General features: G+C 44.1%; 1 protein-coding gene across 4 annotated transcripts in view; it reads left to right on the top strand.

The window, feature by feature from the left end:
• TACC1 (transforming acidic coiled-coil containing protein 1) overlaps positions 1-13,577 on the top strand; it is a 115,381-nt gene extending 101,804 nt beyond the window's left edge. For 3 of the 4 annotated variants that reach the window (XM_056570905.1, XM_056570903.1, XM_056570904.1), the window contains 7 exons: positions 3,590-3,682; positions 6,016-6,092; positions 6,173-6,216; positions 6,714-6,874; positions 6,970-7,076; positions 8,404-8,524; positions 10,642-13,577. In XM_056570905.1, the coding sequence (XP_056426880.1) occupies positions 3,590-3,682; positions 6,016-6,092; positions 6,173-6,216; positions 6,714-6,874; positions 6,970-7,076; positions 8,404-8,524; positions 10,642-10,710 (672 nt within the window). In that variant the 3' untranslated portion in view covers positions 10,711-13,577. The remainder of the gene's footprint in view (positions 1-3,589; positions 3,683-6,015; positions 6,093-6,172; positions 6,217-6,713; positions 6,875-6,969; positions 7,077-8,403; positions 8,525-10,641) is intronic. The other variant, XM_056570906.1, reaches the window with a different exon arrangement.
• The last annotated feature ends 456 nt before the right edge of the window (positions 13,578-14,033 follow it).

Raw genomic sequence — 14,033 nt, forward strand, 5'->3', positions numbered from 1 at the left:
ATGGTAGCCTTTGTTACTTTGGTCCCAGCTCTCTGCAGGTCATTCATTAGGTCCCCCCCCCCCCCTCCTGTGGTTCTGGGATTTTTGCTCACCATTCTTGTGATCATTTTGACACCACGGGGTGAGAGCTTGCGTGGAGCCCCAGATCGAGGGAGATTATCAGTGGTCTTGTATGTCTTCCATTTTCTAATAATTGCTCCCACTGTTGATTTCTTCACACCAAGCTGCTTCCCTATTGCAGATTCAGTCTTCCCAGCCTGGTGCAGGTCTACAATTTTGTTTCTGGTGTCCTTCGACAGCTCTTTAGTCTTGGCCATAGTGGAGTTTGGAGTGTGACTGTTTGAGGTTGGGGACAGGTGTCTTTTATACTGATAACAGGTTCAAACAGGAGCCATTAATACAGGTAACGAGTGGAGGACAGAGGAGACTCTTAAAGAAGAAGTTACAGGTCTGTGAGAGCCAGATGTAGGTGACCAAATGCTTATTTTCAACCATAATTTGCAAATAAATTCTTTTTTTTTCTCATTCTGTCTCTCATAGTTGAGGTATACCTATGATGAAAATTACAGGCCTCTCTCATCTTTTTAAGTGGGAGAACTGGTACAATTGGTGGCTGACTACATACTTTTTTGCCTCACTGTATGTCGATGATACCATATATACCCTAATATGATGACCATAATACTGTATACCATATTATGACAATGTTGATGATGCCCATGATACTGTGTCCCCTCTTATGACAATGATACCCATGGTGCTATATACCTCAATAGAACATGGAGCATACACAATAGAGAACAAACAACAGGTCATCTAAACTAAAAAGGCTATCTAGGCTTCTGTGTCTATAATGATATAGACCATGTAACACTGCACCCATCAGATGAGGGGAGATCCTCTCCTCCTCACATACAGAGGGTCCTGTCCACGTTTCGGTAAAGCTTCTCTTGGCAGATTGTATATATACCGTATTCTTCTTTAAGTTGCAGATTAGGAGAGATTAGAAGACTCAGCATTTTCATGGATACATTTAACCAGGATGATCCCTTCAAGGTTATCAGGGGACGATGCTTATCCCGCAGTCTGGGCCTCACCGCCATATAGTTTAATATTGATGTACATGATATGTAGTCAAAGACCGCCAGGCACTGCTAATAAATCAAATGAGCAATAACGGGGCTACCGATCCTGCGAACCTAGAAAAAAGAAGACGGGAGCGCCCAAAAAATACGAGTGCCCACGTACAGTTCTCTTAATGCATAAAACACATACATAACAAGACCGGAATATAACATCAATTATAAATAGGCCGTGAATATTTCCTTGAGACCAAAATGGGACATTGAAATAGCAAAACTACAACTCCCAGCATGCCCGGACAGCCGAAGGCTGTCCGGGCATGCTGGGAGTTGTAGCTTTGCAACAGCTGGAGGCACCCTGGCTTGGAAACACTGCTCTAGAGGGTTTCCAGCTTATTGTGGACTGAACCCAGACTTTATTTATACATTATAGGTGTTTTTTAATTGATGTTATATTTTAGTCTTGTTGTGTATGTACATATATATATATATATATATATATATATATATATATATATATATATATATATACATTCAGCTTGGCTTGAAAATGGTGGTGTGAGGCCACAGAAACGTTGCCTGTATTTATCCTGGAATAAACTTTTTTTGCACATTTACTTGGAGTGCAGCGATCACCATTTTTGTCTATATATATATATATATATATATATATATATATATATATATATAATTTTCCGTTTGCTTTTTCTTTTTCTTCTTTTTTATTATTATTATTTTGTATTATTATATGTATTATCTTAAAGGGGTTCTCCCGTGGAAAACTTTTTTTTTTATTTTTTTAAATCAACTGGTGCCAGAAAGTTAAACAGATTTATAAATTACTTCTATTAAAAAATCTTAATCCTTCCAATACATTTTATGGGCTGTATACTACAGAGGAAATGCTTTTCTTTTTGGATTTCTCTGATGTCACGACCACAGTGCTCTCTGCTGACCTCTGCTGTCCATTTTAGGACCTGTCCAGAGCAGCATATGTTTGCTGTGGGGATTTTCTCCTGCTCTGGACAGTTCCAAAAATGGACAGAGATGTCAGCAGAGAGCTCTGTGTTCCAAAAAGAAAAGCATTTCCTCTGTAGTATACAGACCCTAAAAAGTACTGGAAGGATTAAGATTTTTTAAGAGAAGTAATTTACAAATCTGTTTAACTTTTTGGCACCAGTTGATTTAAAAAAAAATAAAAAATAAAGTTTTCCACGGGAGTACCCCTTTAATACAGCTCATAAAAAGCTACAACTTTTTGCACGCCCTATATGCCGCCAGTGTGAGACCACTGGGGGAGTTAAGGCTGTGTGCACACTGGCGTTGTGGTCCGACCCTGAACGGGTGGGTGCACAACGGACCCTCGACGCTAATGTTAACTCGGCCTAAGTACCCCGTTACTAAAGTGTATTTTCATATATGGATCGATGGGAACCGTTTCAGGATAACTAATAATTTATTTTGTGTAAATATCTGCTTATTCTGGGCCATGTAGTCATGTGGGCGGTCCTACTCGCTCTTAATACATACTTTTTGCTGTCAGTCACTGCGTAGGACCGCCCACATGACCTCTTAGCCAATCAGAACAGGAAAGAGATGTATGCTGCTGGTATAGATCGATCAGAGGATTGTGTAGCCTAGAGACTCTCAGTATTAGGCCTGCACGGGTTTTATGCCTCCTGGTGTTCTCTGACAGCAAGCAGAGATCTAGAAAATGGTAATTTATTAAAACCCAAAGTTAATGTTCACATTACGTAATGTGAACGGAATCTCCGCTCACAGAATTCCGCTAGCAGAGATTCCATCTGGTGGCCGCCAGACCGCACGACCGCTTCGTGGATGTCTGCGCAAAGAATGAACCTCTTCTTTCTTTGCGCGGATCAATTTCAGCGGCGGAATTGTCCGCTGCTGAAATTCCGCAGTGTGAACGGGTCTGTGGAAGACCCATTCACACTAATTTTAGGACGCGCAATTTAGCGCTAATTACGTAGTGTGAACATGCCCAAAGGGGGAATTTATCAACTGGCGGGCACCTACAAAATCGCGTGCGCTGTGTTTTTTTTATTTTTTTTATTTTTTGCACATTGAAGTTTATTCTCTAATTTTGAGCTATTTTTATGTTGCCTGTGCAGGATTTGTCATTTTTTGTTGAGAACTTCCAAGAGGCGTGGTTAGCAGATGCGCCAAATTTATCATTTGTGCCAAATTATTTTTGAACAAATGTAGTTCAGGGACCAGCTGGTGTAAGGATGTATGTGAGCTTATATCAATTATTTTTTTATTTTTTGCACTATTCAGGGGCTTCCTGTCATTTGCGCAACATTATAAATTCTGCACAGCATCTGGGAAAACCAAACCACAAATATCTGCTCTAATGATAAATCCCCCCATGTATATTAGACAGTAGTAGGGTGTTTGGTGAAACAATGATTATTTGAATAAAACTGGACCCCCCTTAATGATAACGTCTTGCGAAAAGAAGTGAACGTGGGATTTTGTCTCTGCAGTGCAGCAGCTCGCTCAGTTTAGGGAGTCAGAATCCCCTGGATGCCTTGTACCTGAGTGACCGAGCTGCGGTGCTGACTCTCATCCGGGAGGAGGTAACTTCCAGCTAGCTCATACAGCGGCCATTTCCATTGATCAGAATGTGTCTACACCAGGGATACGGAGATGCAGTAATATCATCGTCTTGTCATCACTATCACTGCTTTATTCATTTCATTCTAATGTTGGGGCTGTCCGTGTATTGGATATAGCAGTGAATTGGATTTCTCCATGGTCACAGACTACAAACAAACCCTGTGTAGTCTGATCCTGCAGTTATGTGTAAGGGCTCATTCACCCTAGGGAATCTCAGTCCGGAGACATTCAGCGAGCGCTGGAAAGAGAAGCCGGCACTAGGACCGCTCGGAAATACGTCATCTCAATAGACTGCAATGCATTTCAAAGGGGATTCTGCCAAAAGAATGAACATTAGTCTGCGGTCCGGAATTTCCGTGCCGGAACATCAACCATGGAAATTCCATAATGTGAATGGTGCAGCAGAATCCCATTGAGAAAAATAGGAGGCTGCTGTATCGGGTTTTTCAAGTGGATTTCCACTCGGAAAACACGTAATGTGAATGGACCCTAAGAGAGCATTCACATCAAGGATTTGTGTGGGAGAATTTTAATAATACCTCCTGCTGTATCGCTGCTGGATTTCTGCAGTACCCTATTTATTTCAGTGAGCAGCTCGGAGTAAGGAAGGTTCTCCGGTTGGCTTATTTTCCGACTGTATAGTTTATTTTTAACTGGACTGAAAATGGTGGACTGCTAGGTTTTTTTAATTCCGATTCCAAAACCTGATATGGTCGGAAAATGAGCCAACTGGAGACACTACCTGACTCGGGTGGTTCATTATGCACAGTGGTCTTCTCAAAGAAACTCACCACTGTGCATAATGTATGGTGGCCAGAAAATCTTCCACACTAAATCTGGTCTAAATAAGAGAGTGGTCTTCTCAAAGAGAGGTCTCACGGTATCATTTAGATTTAGTAATGGTTTCAGCCATTGATCATTGCGTGTACCGTGTTGTCTGTGGACATCTGCTCACCATGCTTCCTATCACTAGACCATGACATCCATGTTGTGACTTGGCTCAGTAACTGAAACAGCAATTCCAGTAGTGTGTTGTGATTGTTACCTCGGATGATAGGACCGTCGCCAAGTTGAGGAACTTCAGATGTTACAAAACTAAAACTACCAGCATGCCTGGACAGCCAGCGGCTGTTAGTTCTAGTTCTGCAACATTTAGAGGTTCACAGTATGAAGACCACCATTGTAGGATGTGCTGTTTTCCATTATCCATCCACAAGTGATGGTGCATGTGAGATTCAGCTTTTATAGCAGTATTTCTCAATTCTGGTTCTTAAAGGGGTACTCCACCCCTAGACATCTCATCCCCTATCCAAAGGATCCACTTTTGAAAACCCCTGCGATCTCTGCTGCGGCACCCCAGACATCCGGGGCAAACTTTGCTCCGTGCCGGATGACTGGCGATGCGGGGCGGAGGCTCGTGACATCACCGTCACGTCCCGCTTGTCACGTCACGGGCATGCCCCCTCAATGCAATTCTATGGGTGGGGACGTGACGAGCCTCCGGCGCTGCACCCGACACTCTAAATGAACGCCGGGTGCAGCAGGGAGATCTAGGGGTGGAGTATCCCTTTAAGATTTTCAAGAATTTCTTAGAATTGCACTTGTTATATATTCTGTCATGTACGTTCGAAGAGTGCTCACAAATTAAGTCTTTCAGGATACTGTACTTTTGGCCAATAAGAGTCTATGCACTTGTTGACATATACATCAGGCCGTGCTTCCAACTTATCTCGGCCTATTAAAAACATACATAAAAGATACAATAGAAATATAGCCTTAACGCTGTCAGGTTTCCAGTATCAGACCTCTCCAAGCAGTGCCACTGGGGTTTGAGCACTACGTCCTAAAAATCAAGGGCAGTACAAGATCATATGTGGTGTCCCAGTGCGGAACAATCTTGTTTACCTGCCCTGTCAGGTAGATGTCACTTTCTCGTATCTGCTCTGGCCCACAGATTAATGTTAGAACAGTCTACAGAACAGAACACGCCATTAACCCGACACCACACATAGGCTTTGTACATGTATCTATGATATATCCGTAGAGCACTCTGACTGGCTTTCTGCTTACGGTTTAGGTTCTCCTGCAACTATGATACAGTGGTCGGAACCTTTTATGCGGTAGGGGTCATTTTGCAAAATAACCCCAACTGACTGCAAAAATATATATATATAGATTTATATCTATATATATCTCTAATACTTGGAATTGCTGTTTAGTTCACCGTAAAGCAGTTGTATAACCTCTGTATGTGCCAGAGCTGGCGGTAATACTTCCATGTTTCTGTCTAAAGATTATCATGAAGGAGATGGAAGCCAAGGACTGGCAGATGAGGTATGAGCAGAGCCATACGGAGGTGCTGGAAATGAGGTAAAGTCACTGTCCACATGTGTTATTGGATGTGACTCATGATGTAAGTCGGTGTTCATTCGCATCCTTGTGTTTTATAGGAAAATCGTTGCTGAATATGAGAAAACTATTGCACAGATGATTGGTAAGTTATGAATAGATCTGTCCCTATAGAAGGGAGGGATAGACAGGCTGCCAGATGGGTCCGCTTTATCTTATCGACCACATGAGAAAGGAGGGGTATGGTGGTAAACTCCCCCAACAGGCAGTAATGGCGGCCAACTTTAGACCCTTGTGTTATTGCCGTAATTCCGGTCTTGGTGGTGGTGGGAGGGCATCATAGGCAATACCTGATGTTATTTGCATGGTACTCCATGGCGTGTCTATATGATTATATAGCCAAATGCCAAACTCGTTCAACCTTTTTCACACAATTTTTTTCATTAATTTGAGGGGCTTAGTTATGGGAAAGTGGGGTGAGAACACCACCAAAGACATGACATACATATTTGTATATTAAATCCAAAAATTGAGACCTTTGAAGCCTTTGACACTTACCATGTTGACCCTTTTTATCCATCTATAATGCCTCTGTCTCGTGCTCTCTGTAATGTTCTGCTGTTGTACAAATCTTTTGAGTAGAGGATGAGCAGAGGGGTAAGATGGCTTCCCAGAAGAGTCTCCAACAGGTCACCTTAGAGAAGGAACAAGCCCTTGCGGACCTAAACTCAGTGGAAAGATCCTTGTCTGACCTCTTTAGGAGATACGAAAACCTCAAAGGTGTCCTTGAAGGCTTCAAGAAGGTGACTCCGCTTTGCTTTTTTCACTGCATTCAGCTTTGTTATTGTACCATTTCACTTTAGTTTATAACAATGGTCAAATCATTTTACTGTCCCAGAATGAAGAAGCTCTTAAGAAATGTGCACAAGAATATTTAGCAAGAGTGAAGCAAGAAGAGCAGAGGTACCAGGCCCTGAAAGTGCATGCAGAAGAGAAACTGAACAAGTGAGTGATCCTCTTGTGGTGAAATGGGGGTGCAAGGTAGACTTGTCAATTCGTGACGCCAGGGCACCATTAGCCTATACATGGTCTGAGGTGGAGACAGCTTCTCTTGGGCCAGACATGGGGGTAAGAAACACACAGACGTCGAGTTACGGATAACGGTCTTTTACTGAGCAGGTGTAGATGGTACAACACACAGTACGGAACAGAGTAGAACGGATGCAATGTAACACCTGGGAGCCCTGTTGCTGGGACTTATGGTGCTTTTCACCCTCTGGAATTATATAGACTTAAAACTTGAAGATATCCCACACTGACTAGGGTTCATGACGGGGCCTACTCTAGAAAATATTTTCTTTAGGCTTCCCTCAGGATTCTCCACGCACCCTTCCTTTTCACAGGCCTTATTCACACTATCTCCATAGATGGCTATACATTTCCATGTGGATTCCATAGAAAGAATGGACGTGCTCATTCTTTCTGCAGAGTCTGGAATCAGAATTTTCCGTGGCAGATGTTAGTGCTGCGGAAATTCTGCTGTGTCCACACTATGCAGCAGAATCCCATTTGGGAAGAGCAAAAAAAAAGGGAGTCTGCTGCAATGGAATTAATGCTCGATTCTGCTCTGAAATTCCGCTGTGTTAATGTGGCCCTAGATAACTTGCTGCAGCAGGAGCCTCTCCCCACTGTCCTGTCTCTATTAGAAGACAAAGAATGTTAAGCCATCTTCTTGGCCGCCTGTCAGGTGTTGCCCGATCAAGACAACCCTATGCATACAGTATGCTCTTTTAGGTTATTTGGACATCATAGAAGTGGTGTACACCTAAAACAGAGCATCTATGTAGAAGACCTCCTTAACAAATAGCGAGTATTTTGTATCTGCATCGTCAGTCTGATATTACTCTCGCCCTTTTAAGAACACATGCGTGTAAGGCCGAGCCAATTGTGCATATCTATGTGGGGGGTTGGAGGAATAACGTCAGACAGCTATCGTATGTGTATTGTTAGCCTTGTAGCTATGGTTTAGAGGTTCTGATTTGTAAGGCCTCGTCCCCACTGCGGACACCACCAAAACCATCCGGGGTAGTACTGCGCAGGTGGGCGCCATCTCTATAGACGGCAATGCAACAGGCGCAATTCCGCTCAAAGAATAAACATGTTTATTCTTAGGGCGGAAATTCCGCAGTGTGCACAGAGCAGCAGAATCTCATTGAAAACAATGGGATGAGCGGAATTCTGCTGGCTGAAGGTCCGCAGTATGGACGAGACCAAAGACTAAAGATTTTTGCTCACATACATAACTAATTTACATTCTGCTTTGTTCTTCCAGAGCCAATGAGGAGATCGCGCAGGTTCGCACCAAGGCCAAAGCAGAGAGCGCAGCTTTGACAGCAGGACTAAGGAAAGAGCAAATGAAAGTGGAGTCTCTGGAGAGAGCGCTGCAACAGAAGGTACGAATATATGTCCATAGATTTCTAAATTCAGCTATGGTTCCACACGGTGTCTATAGCAGCGTTTTTTTTTGCCAAAAAGTGTGTCTCCAGCTGTTGCAAAACGACAACTCCCAGCATGCCCGGACAGCCGAAGGCTGTCCGGGCATGCTGGAAGTTGTAGTTTTTCTACAGCTGGAGACACACTACAGTGGTCCCTCAACATACGATGGTAATCTGTTCCAAATGAGCCATCATTTGTTGAAACCATCGTATATTGAGGGATCCGTGCAATGTAAAGAATAGGAAGCTGTACTCACCTGTCCCTGCCGCTCCGGGCCGTCACCGCTGCCCTGGATGTTGCTCTCCATCGCTGTCGCCGCGTCCCCATGATGCCGCCGCCACTCCGGAACGTCTCTGCTGCCCGGGATCGTCACTCTCACGTCGCCGTAATCACGTCACTATGCACGCCGCTCCTATTGAATGACAGGACGGCGTGCGCGGGGACGTGATGACAACGATGGAGAGTGCCGGTGATGGAGGGGATCCCGAAGAGGATGCTCCGGAGCCCCGAGGACAGGTAGGAGACCATCACCAGAGCACACGGGGCACCGTAAACGGCTATCCGGGGGCAGCTGAAGCAGTCAGCGCTGCCAGATAGCCGTTTATGCGATGGGCCCGACATACAAAAGCATTGTATGTTGATGCTGCCTTCAACATGCGATGTCGGGCCATCGTAGGTCGGGGGGGTCACTGTAGTTAGCGCTGCACATATGCCCGGTTCAATGATCTCTCAAGCTTATATAGAAAATGTAAAACAAATAATCATCAGAGGTGCCATAAAATGTAACATTTTAATTAATTATCACTAGAATCCACCAAAACTTGAGGAAAAAGTGCATTCCCCAAAAGAATAGTGAGACAAAATCATATCAGAAGAGATATCTATATACATAGGACCTATCGACCGGTCACAATCTTGAGCATTGCTAGTACACAAGTGCTGTAATAGTGACAGCAAGCACATGTATTTACAAAGGTGGCTAGTTAAATGTTATGTCCAAGACGAACAGCCGGGGACAGCAACTTGGTTAGCAGCGATTCCTTGAGACATACATAACATCAAGAATAATCGAAAACATTCCCAACGCATGTTTCTACTCCTGAGGTCAGATACCCAGGAGCGCCCTCAGGGGAATATACTCACATGTATGTCTGCATAGTTAAAACACAAATGTATATAGATCAAGGGTAAAAATATAGATACACAAAATTGAGACAGTTATAGATACTCAGCACTAGAGATGAGTGAACTTACAGTAATTCGATTCGTCAAGAACTTCGCTGCTCGGCAGTTGCTGACTTTAGCCTGCATAAATTAGTTCAGCTATCAGGTGCTCCGGTGGGCTGGAAAAGGTGGATACAGTCCTAAGAGAGAGTCTCCTAGGACTGTATCCACCTTTTCCAGCCCACCGGAGCACCTGAAAGCTGAACTAAGACAGCAACTGCCGAGCTGAGAAGTTTGTGACGAATCGAATTTACTGTAAGTTTGCTCATCTCTACTCAGCACCATGGGTAGTTTTGCACATAAGTATCCTTCATATCTATATTCCAAAATGTGGCATACCAGGACACAAGGAGGGACACATAAAAAATGCTGGTGTAACTAGCTCGCTACCAATACCCAGGTGTAGAACGGCCCAAGGAGTTGTGTATAGCTACGATCAGCAGACAGAGAAGCCCTGCAGTGGATTTATCGCGGAGGGTCAAGCCACTGAGACCCCCCGCAATCTCCAGCCAGGCACCCTTGTAATCCGCATGCACCGTGCATGCGGATTACAAGCGACCACAGTTGTCACGCCCCCTGGCATAGACAATAATGGAGCGGGCGTGACAAGTACAGCCACCCCAAGCCTAGCAGTCAGCGTTCTGAACACAAATGTTGAGAACGCCGGGGTGCCAGGCCAGAGATGGCGAGGGGTCCCCCCCCCCCCCCCCCATGATCACACATCTTATCCCCTATCCTTTGGATAAGGAATAACATGTCTAAGGGCCGGGTACCACTTTTGATTTCCAATTTTTGGAGTCTTTTTTCCATTCTTATATTTTGTGATGTACAATATTTGCCTCTTTTCCAGAACCAAGAGATAGAAGAGTTGACAAAGATCTGTGATGAGCTCATCGCCAAGATGGGAAAGGGCGACTGATGTCCTCCCGCCAGCTCACGATAACCTTCCTCACCTACTACTTGTCACCTGGCTTCCAAGCAGCATGAGCCCTGTAACTATAAGAGACTATGAACTCTCCCTCCTTCCTCCTATGAGACATGTACTGATCACTCCAGGCTTCTGATTCCTGCAGGAAGAGCCCCCCCCCCCCCTTGGTGTATATATATATTTTTTTAACCCATGGAACCCCCTTGTTTTGGTACCATACCTGTATTGACTATGTGTTAGGCTTTACCACTACTGTCATATGATGTCCTCAGCCAGGTCCTGCTGGTGGTCCTGTGCTTGTAAATAACCCAGGTACATTTGCTGTGTGGTCCTAGCATGGAGCCCATTAGATGCCCCTGCTATGAGCAGTAACTGATGCCCACCTGATCGTGTCTAGGTATAAGCCTCTTAAGCAGCGTTAACATTGTCTAGAAGAAAAGGCTATTACCATGCACTTAATCATTTCTGCACCCTGCAGAGTCCTGGTAAATACTTTATATTTTTAAATAAGAAAACCCTACAGAGGCATTAACCCTCTATTATAAGCAGTAGTCCATGCGCGGCCATCTTTTTTTTATTTAATACCATCAATCATCAAGGGGTTACGGTAAATGTTGCCATCACAGTGCACTCTTCACCCCCCGCCTTATATAAGCATACATCCCCTGAGCGTCTCATAAGAGGATTGGGCAGGATTTCACTATGCTTGCTGACAATGATGATCATACAATATTGGCTGGTCCAATAGACAACTTGAAGTGAAATCTTGAAGTGCCGTTTCGAAGACCTCGGAATGCATGGACTTAAAGAAAAATAACAAATATAAAATCTTCTATAAAGGGATCCATCTACTTGATTGAACTAGGAAGTGCCGGCTCTAGGAATGGGTTGGCCAAAGTTCAATTTAGGTTATAGGTTTATGGTATCCAACACCAAATAGAGAGAAGGGGTGAAGGTTAAATTGGTAGGATCAGAATGCATCCAGTAGATGCCTTCATAGCCATGCGTTTGAACAAATATTGGTGGCACTGTCTATGTCAATTCAAGACAAAAAGGCCCAATTTGTTTGCCCCATACTGAGGGGATCCATCTGCTGATGCTTTGAAGTTCAATGCTGGTGGCAGATCAGAAGTGTAAGACCCCAAAGTGTAAGGCAATCTTGCATTCGGCACCCAGCTCTTTGCGCTGCCAGCTCACAAACTGGCGGGTGCCGACCACGGGGCCGGAGTATCGTGACATCACGACTTCGCCCAACGTGACGTCACCCCCCCGCCCCCGCTATGCAAGTCTATGGGAGGGGGCGTGACGGCTGTCACGCCCCCTCCCATAGACTTGCATAGCGGGGGGTGACATCACACGGGGCGGAGTCGTGATGTCACGATACTCCAGCCCCGGTCAGAAATCTTATCCCCTATCCTTTGGAAAGGGGATAAGATGTCTTAGGGCTGGAGTACCCCTTTAAGAGCCAAGTGGTTCTATAGTAGAAGGTATTTTTGCACAGAACAATGCCAAATGCATACAGTCTCCATGAGTCCTGAAAATCTCCCAAAACATTTTCTTCTAGAGTTAGACTCTTGATATCCGACCTCCTTCCCCATAAATGAGTGTTGTAGAGGTCACAGAGGTTTCTTAGCCAGCTATCTCCCAACCACACCATCTTGAGTGGCCACTATGGAACACTGATAGCATCTCGATGAATTCACTGGGAATAGAATATTCTATTTCATATTACAATGTCTTTATCTTTGGAACCCAACACAAGGGGGCATCTCCTAAAGATTGCCATAGGCCCAGCTTCAGAATCCCCAAGCGCTCGACTGTTCTCATTGGGAGGAACCTATGGTTGTGCTTATATTTCTCCACTTTCAGGATAATGTATGGCGGCCATTCAGACAAATCCTGGACCCCAGTGAGTGATGTCTAAAAGCGCATATATAAAAGAGCTGTGGAGAATACACAAGCCAATGAATTAAAGGGGTACTCCACTGGAAAATATATTCTGTATATATATTTTTTTTTTTTTTTTAAATCGACTGGTGCCAGAAAGTTAAACAGATTTGTAAATTACTTCTATTTAAAAATCTTAACCCTTCCAGTACTTATCAGCTGCTGTATACTACAGCGGAAGTTCTTTTTTTTTTTTAATGAATTTCCTTTTTGTCTGACCACAGTTTTCTCTGCTGCCACCTCTGTCCATTTTAGGAACTGTCCAGAGCAAGATAGGTTTTCTATGGGGATTTGCTCCTACTTTGGACAGTTCCTAAAATGGACAGAGGTGTCACCAGAGAGCACTGTGGTCAGACAGAAAAGGAAATGCAAAAAGAAAAGAACTTCCTGTGGATCATACAGCAGCTGATAAGTACTTGTAAGGACTAAGATTTTTTTAAATAGAAGTAATTTACAAATCTGTTTAACTTTCTGGCACCAGTTGATTTAAAACATTTTTTTTTCCAGTGGAGTACTCCTTTTAATGGGTTGTCTGGCTATTTCTTTTTATGTGTAATAGTATTCAAGCCTGTAACCATCTGCTGCCATTCTGCTGGTGTCCTGTCCCTGCTGCTCACTGTTTCCTGGTCTCCATATAGGTACAAACAAGGGCCCACTCAACCCGACACTGGAGGTGGTCCCCACCATGTAAATGGCTTTCTGATCTCTACACTTCCTTATGTTGGAATGGAGACCAGGAAGTGAAGAACAGCGGGGACCGGGCACCTGTGAAACGGCAGCATCGGGGAACATACAGAATATGTATTGTTAGTCCAGTCTGACCACTTTTAAACAAGAAATGGCCGAACAGCTCCTGTAAAATTTCGGGGTTGGAAATTGGGCTTTATTCACTGAAGGTTCCGCTTTAATTTCCTAATTTTTCTGGGTCTATTCACACTGCTTTGGCATAGAGTACCACCATTTATGCATTTTTGTAAGCTGTGGCCACGTCTTCCACTGTATGCCACGTGTCTCGGGCATCTATCAGATATATATCTACAATGTACACTGAAGTATAAATAGACCCTGAGCCAGTGTTTCCCAACCAAAGTGCCTCCAGCTGTTGCAAAACTACAACTCCCGGCATGCCCGGACAGCCAACGGCTGTCCGGGCATGCTGGGAGTTGTAGTTTTGCAACAGCTGGAGGCACCCTGGTTAGGAAAAACTGCCCTAAGAGCTAGTGACTTCTCATATCTTAGAATCCCCAAGTGGTCGACTTATTAATCTTTCATCTCGACCTTGTAGCCATGTTTTATTTAGCTTTCCATTACAACTTATTAAAGGGGTACTCCGGTGGAAAACATTACATTTTTTTTTAATCAACTGG

The sequence above is a fragment of the Hyla sarda genome, chromosome 4, assembly GCF_029499605.1.
Source record: "Hyla sarda isolate aHylSar1 chromosome 4, aHylSar1.hap1, whole genome shotgun sequence".
NCBI classification, from domain to species: Eukaryota; Metazoa; Chordata; class Amphibia; order Anura; family Hylidae; genus Hyla; species Hyla sarda.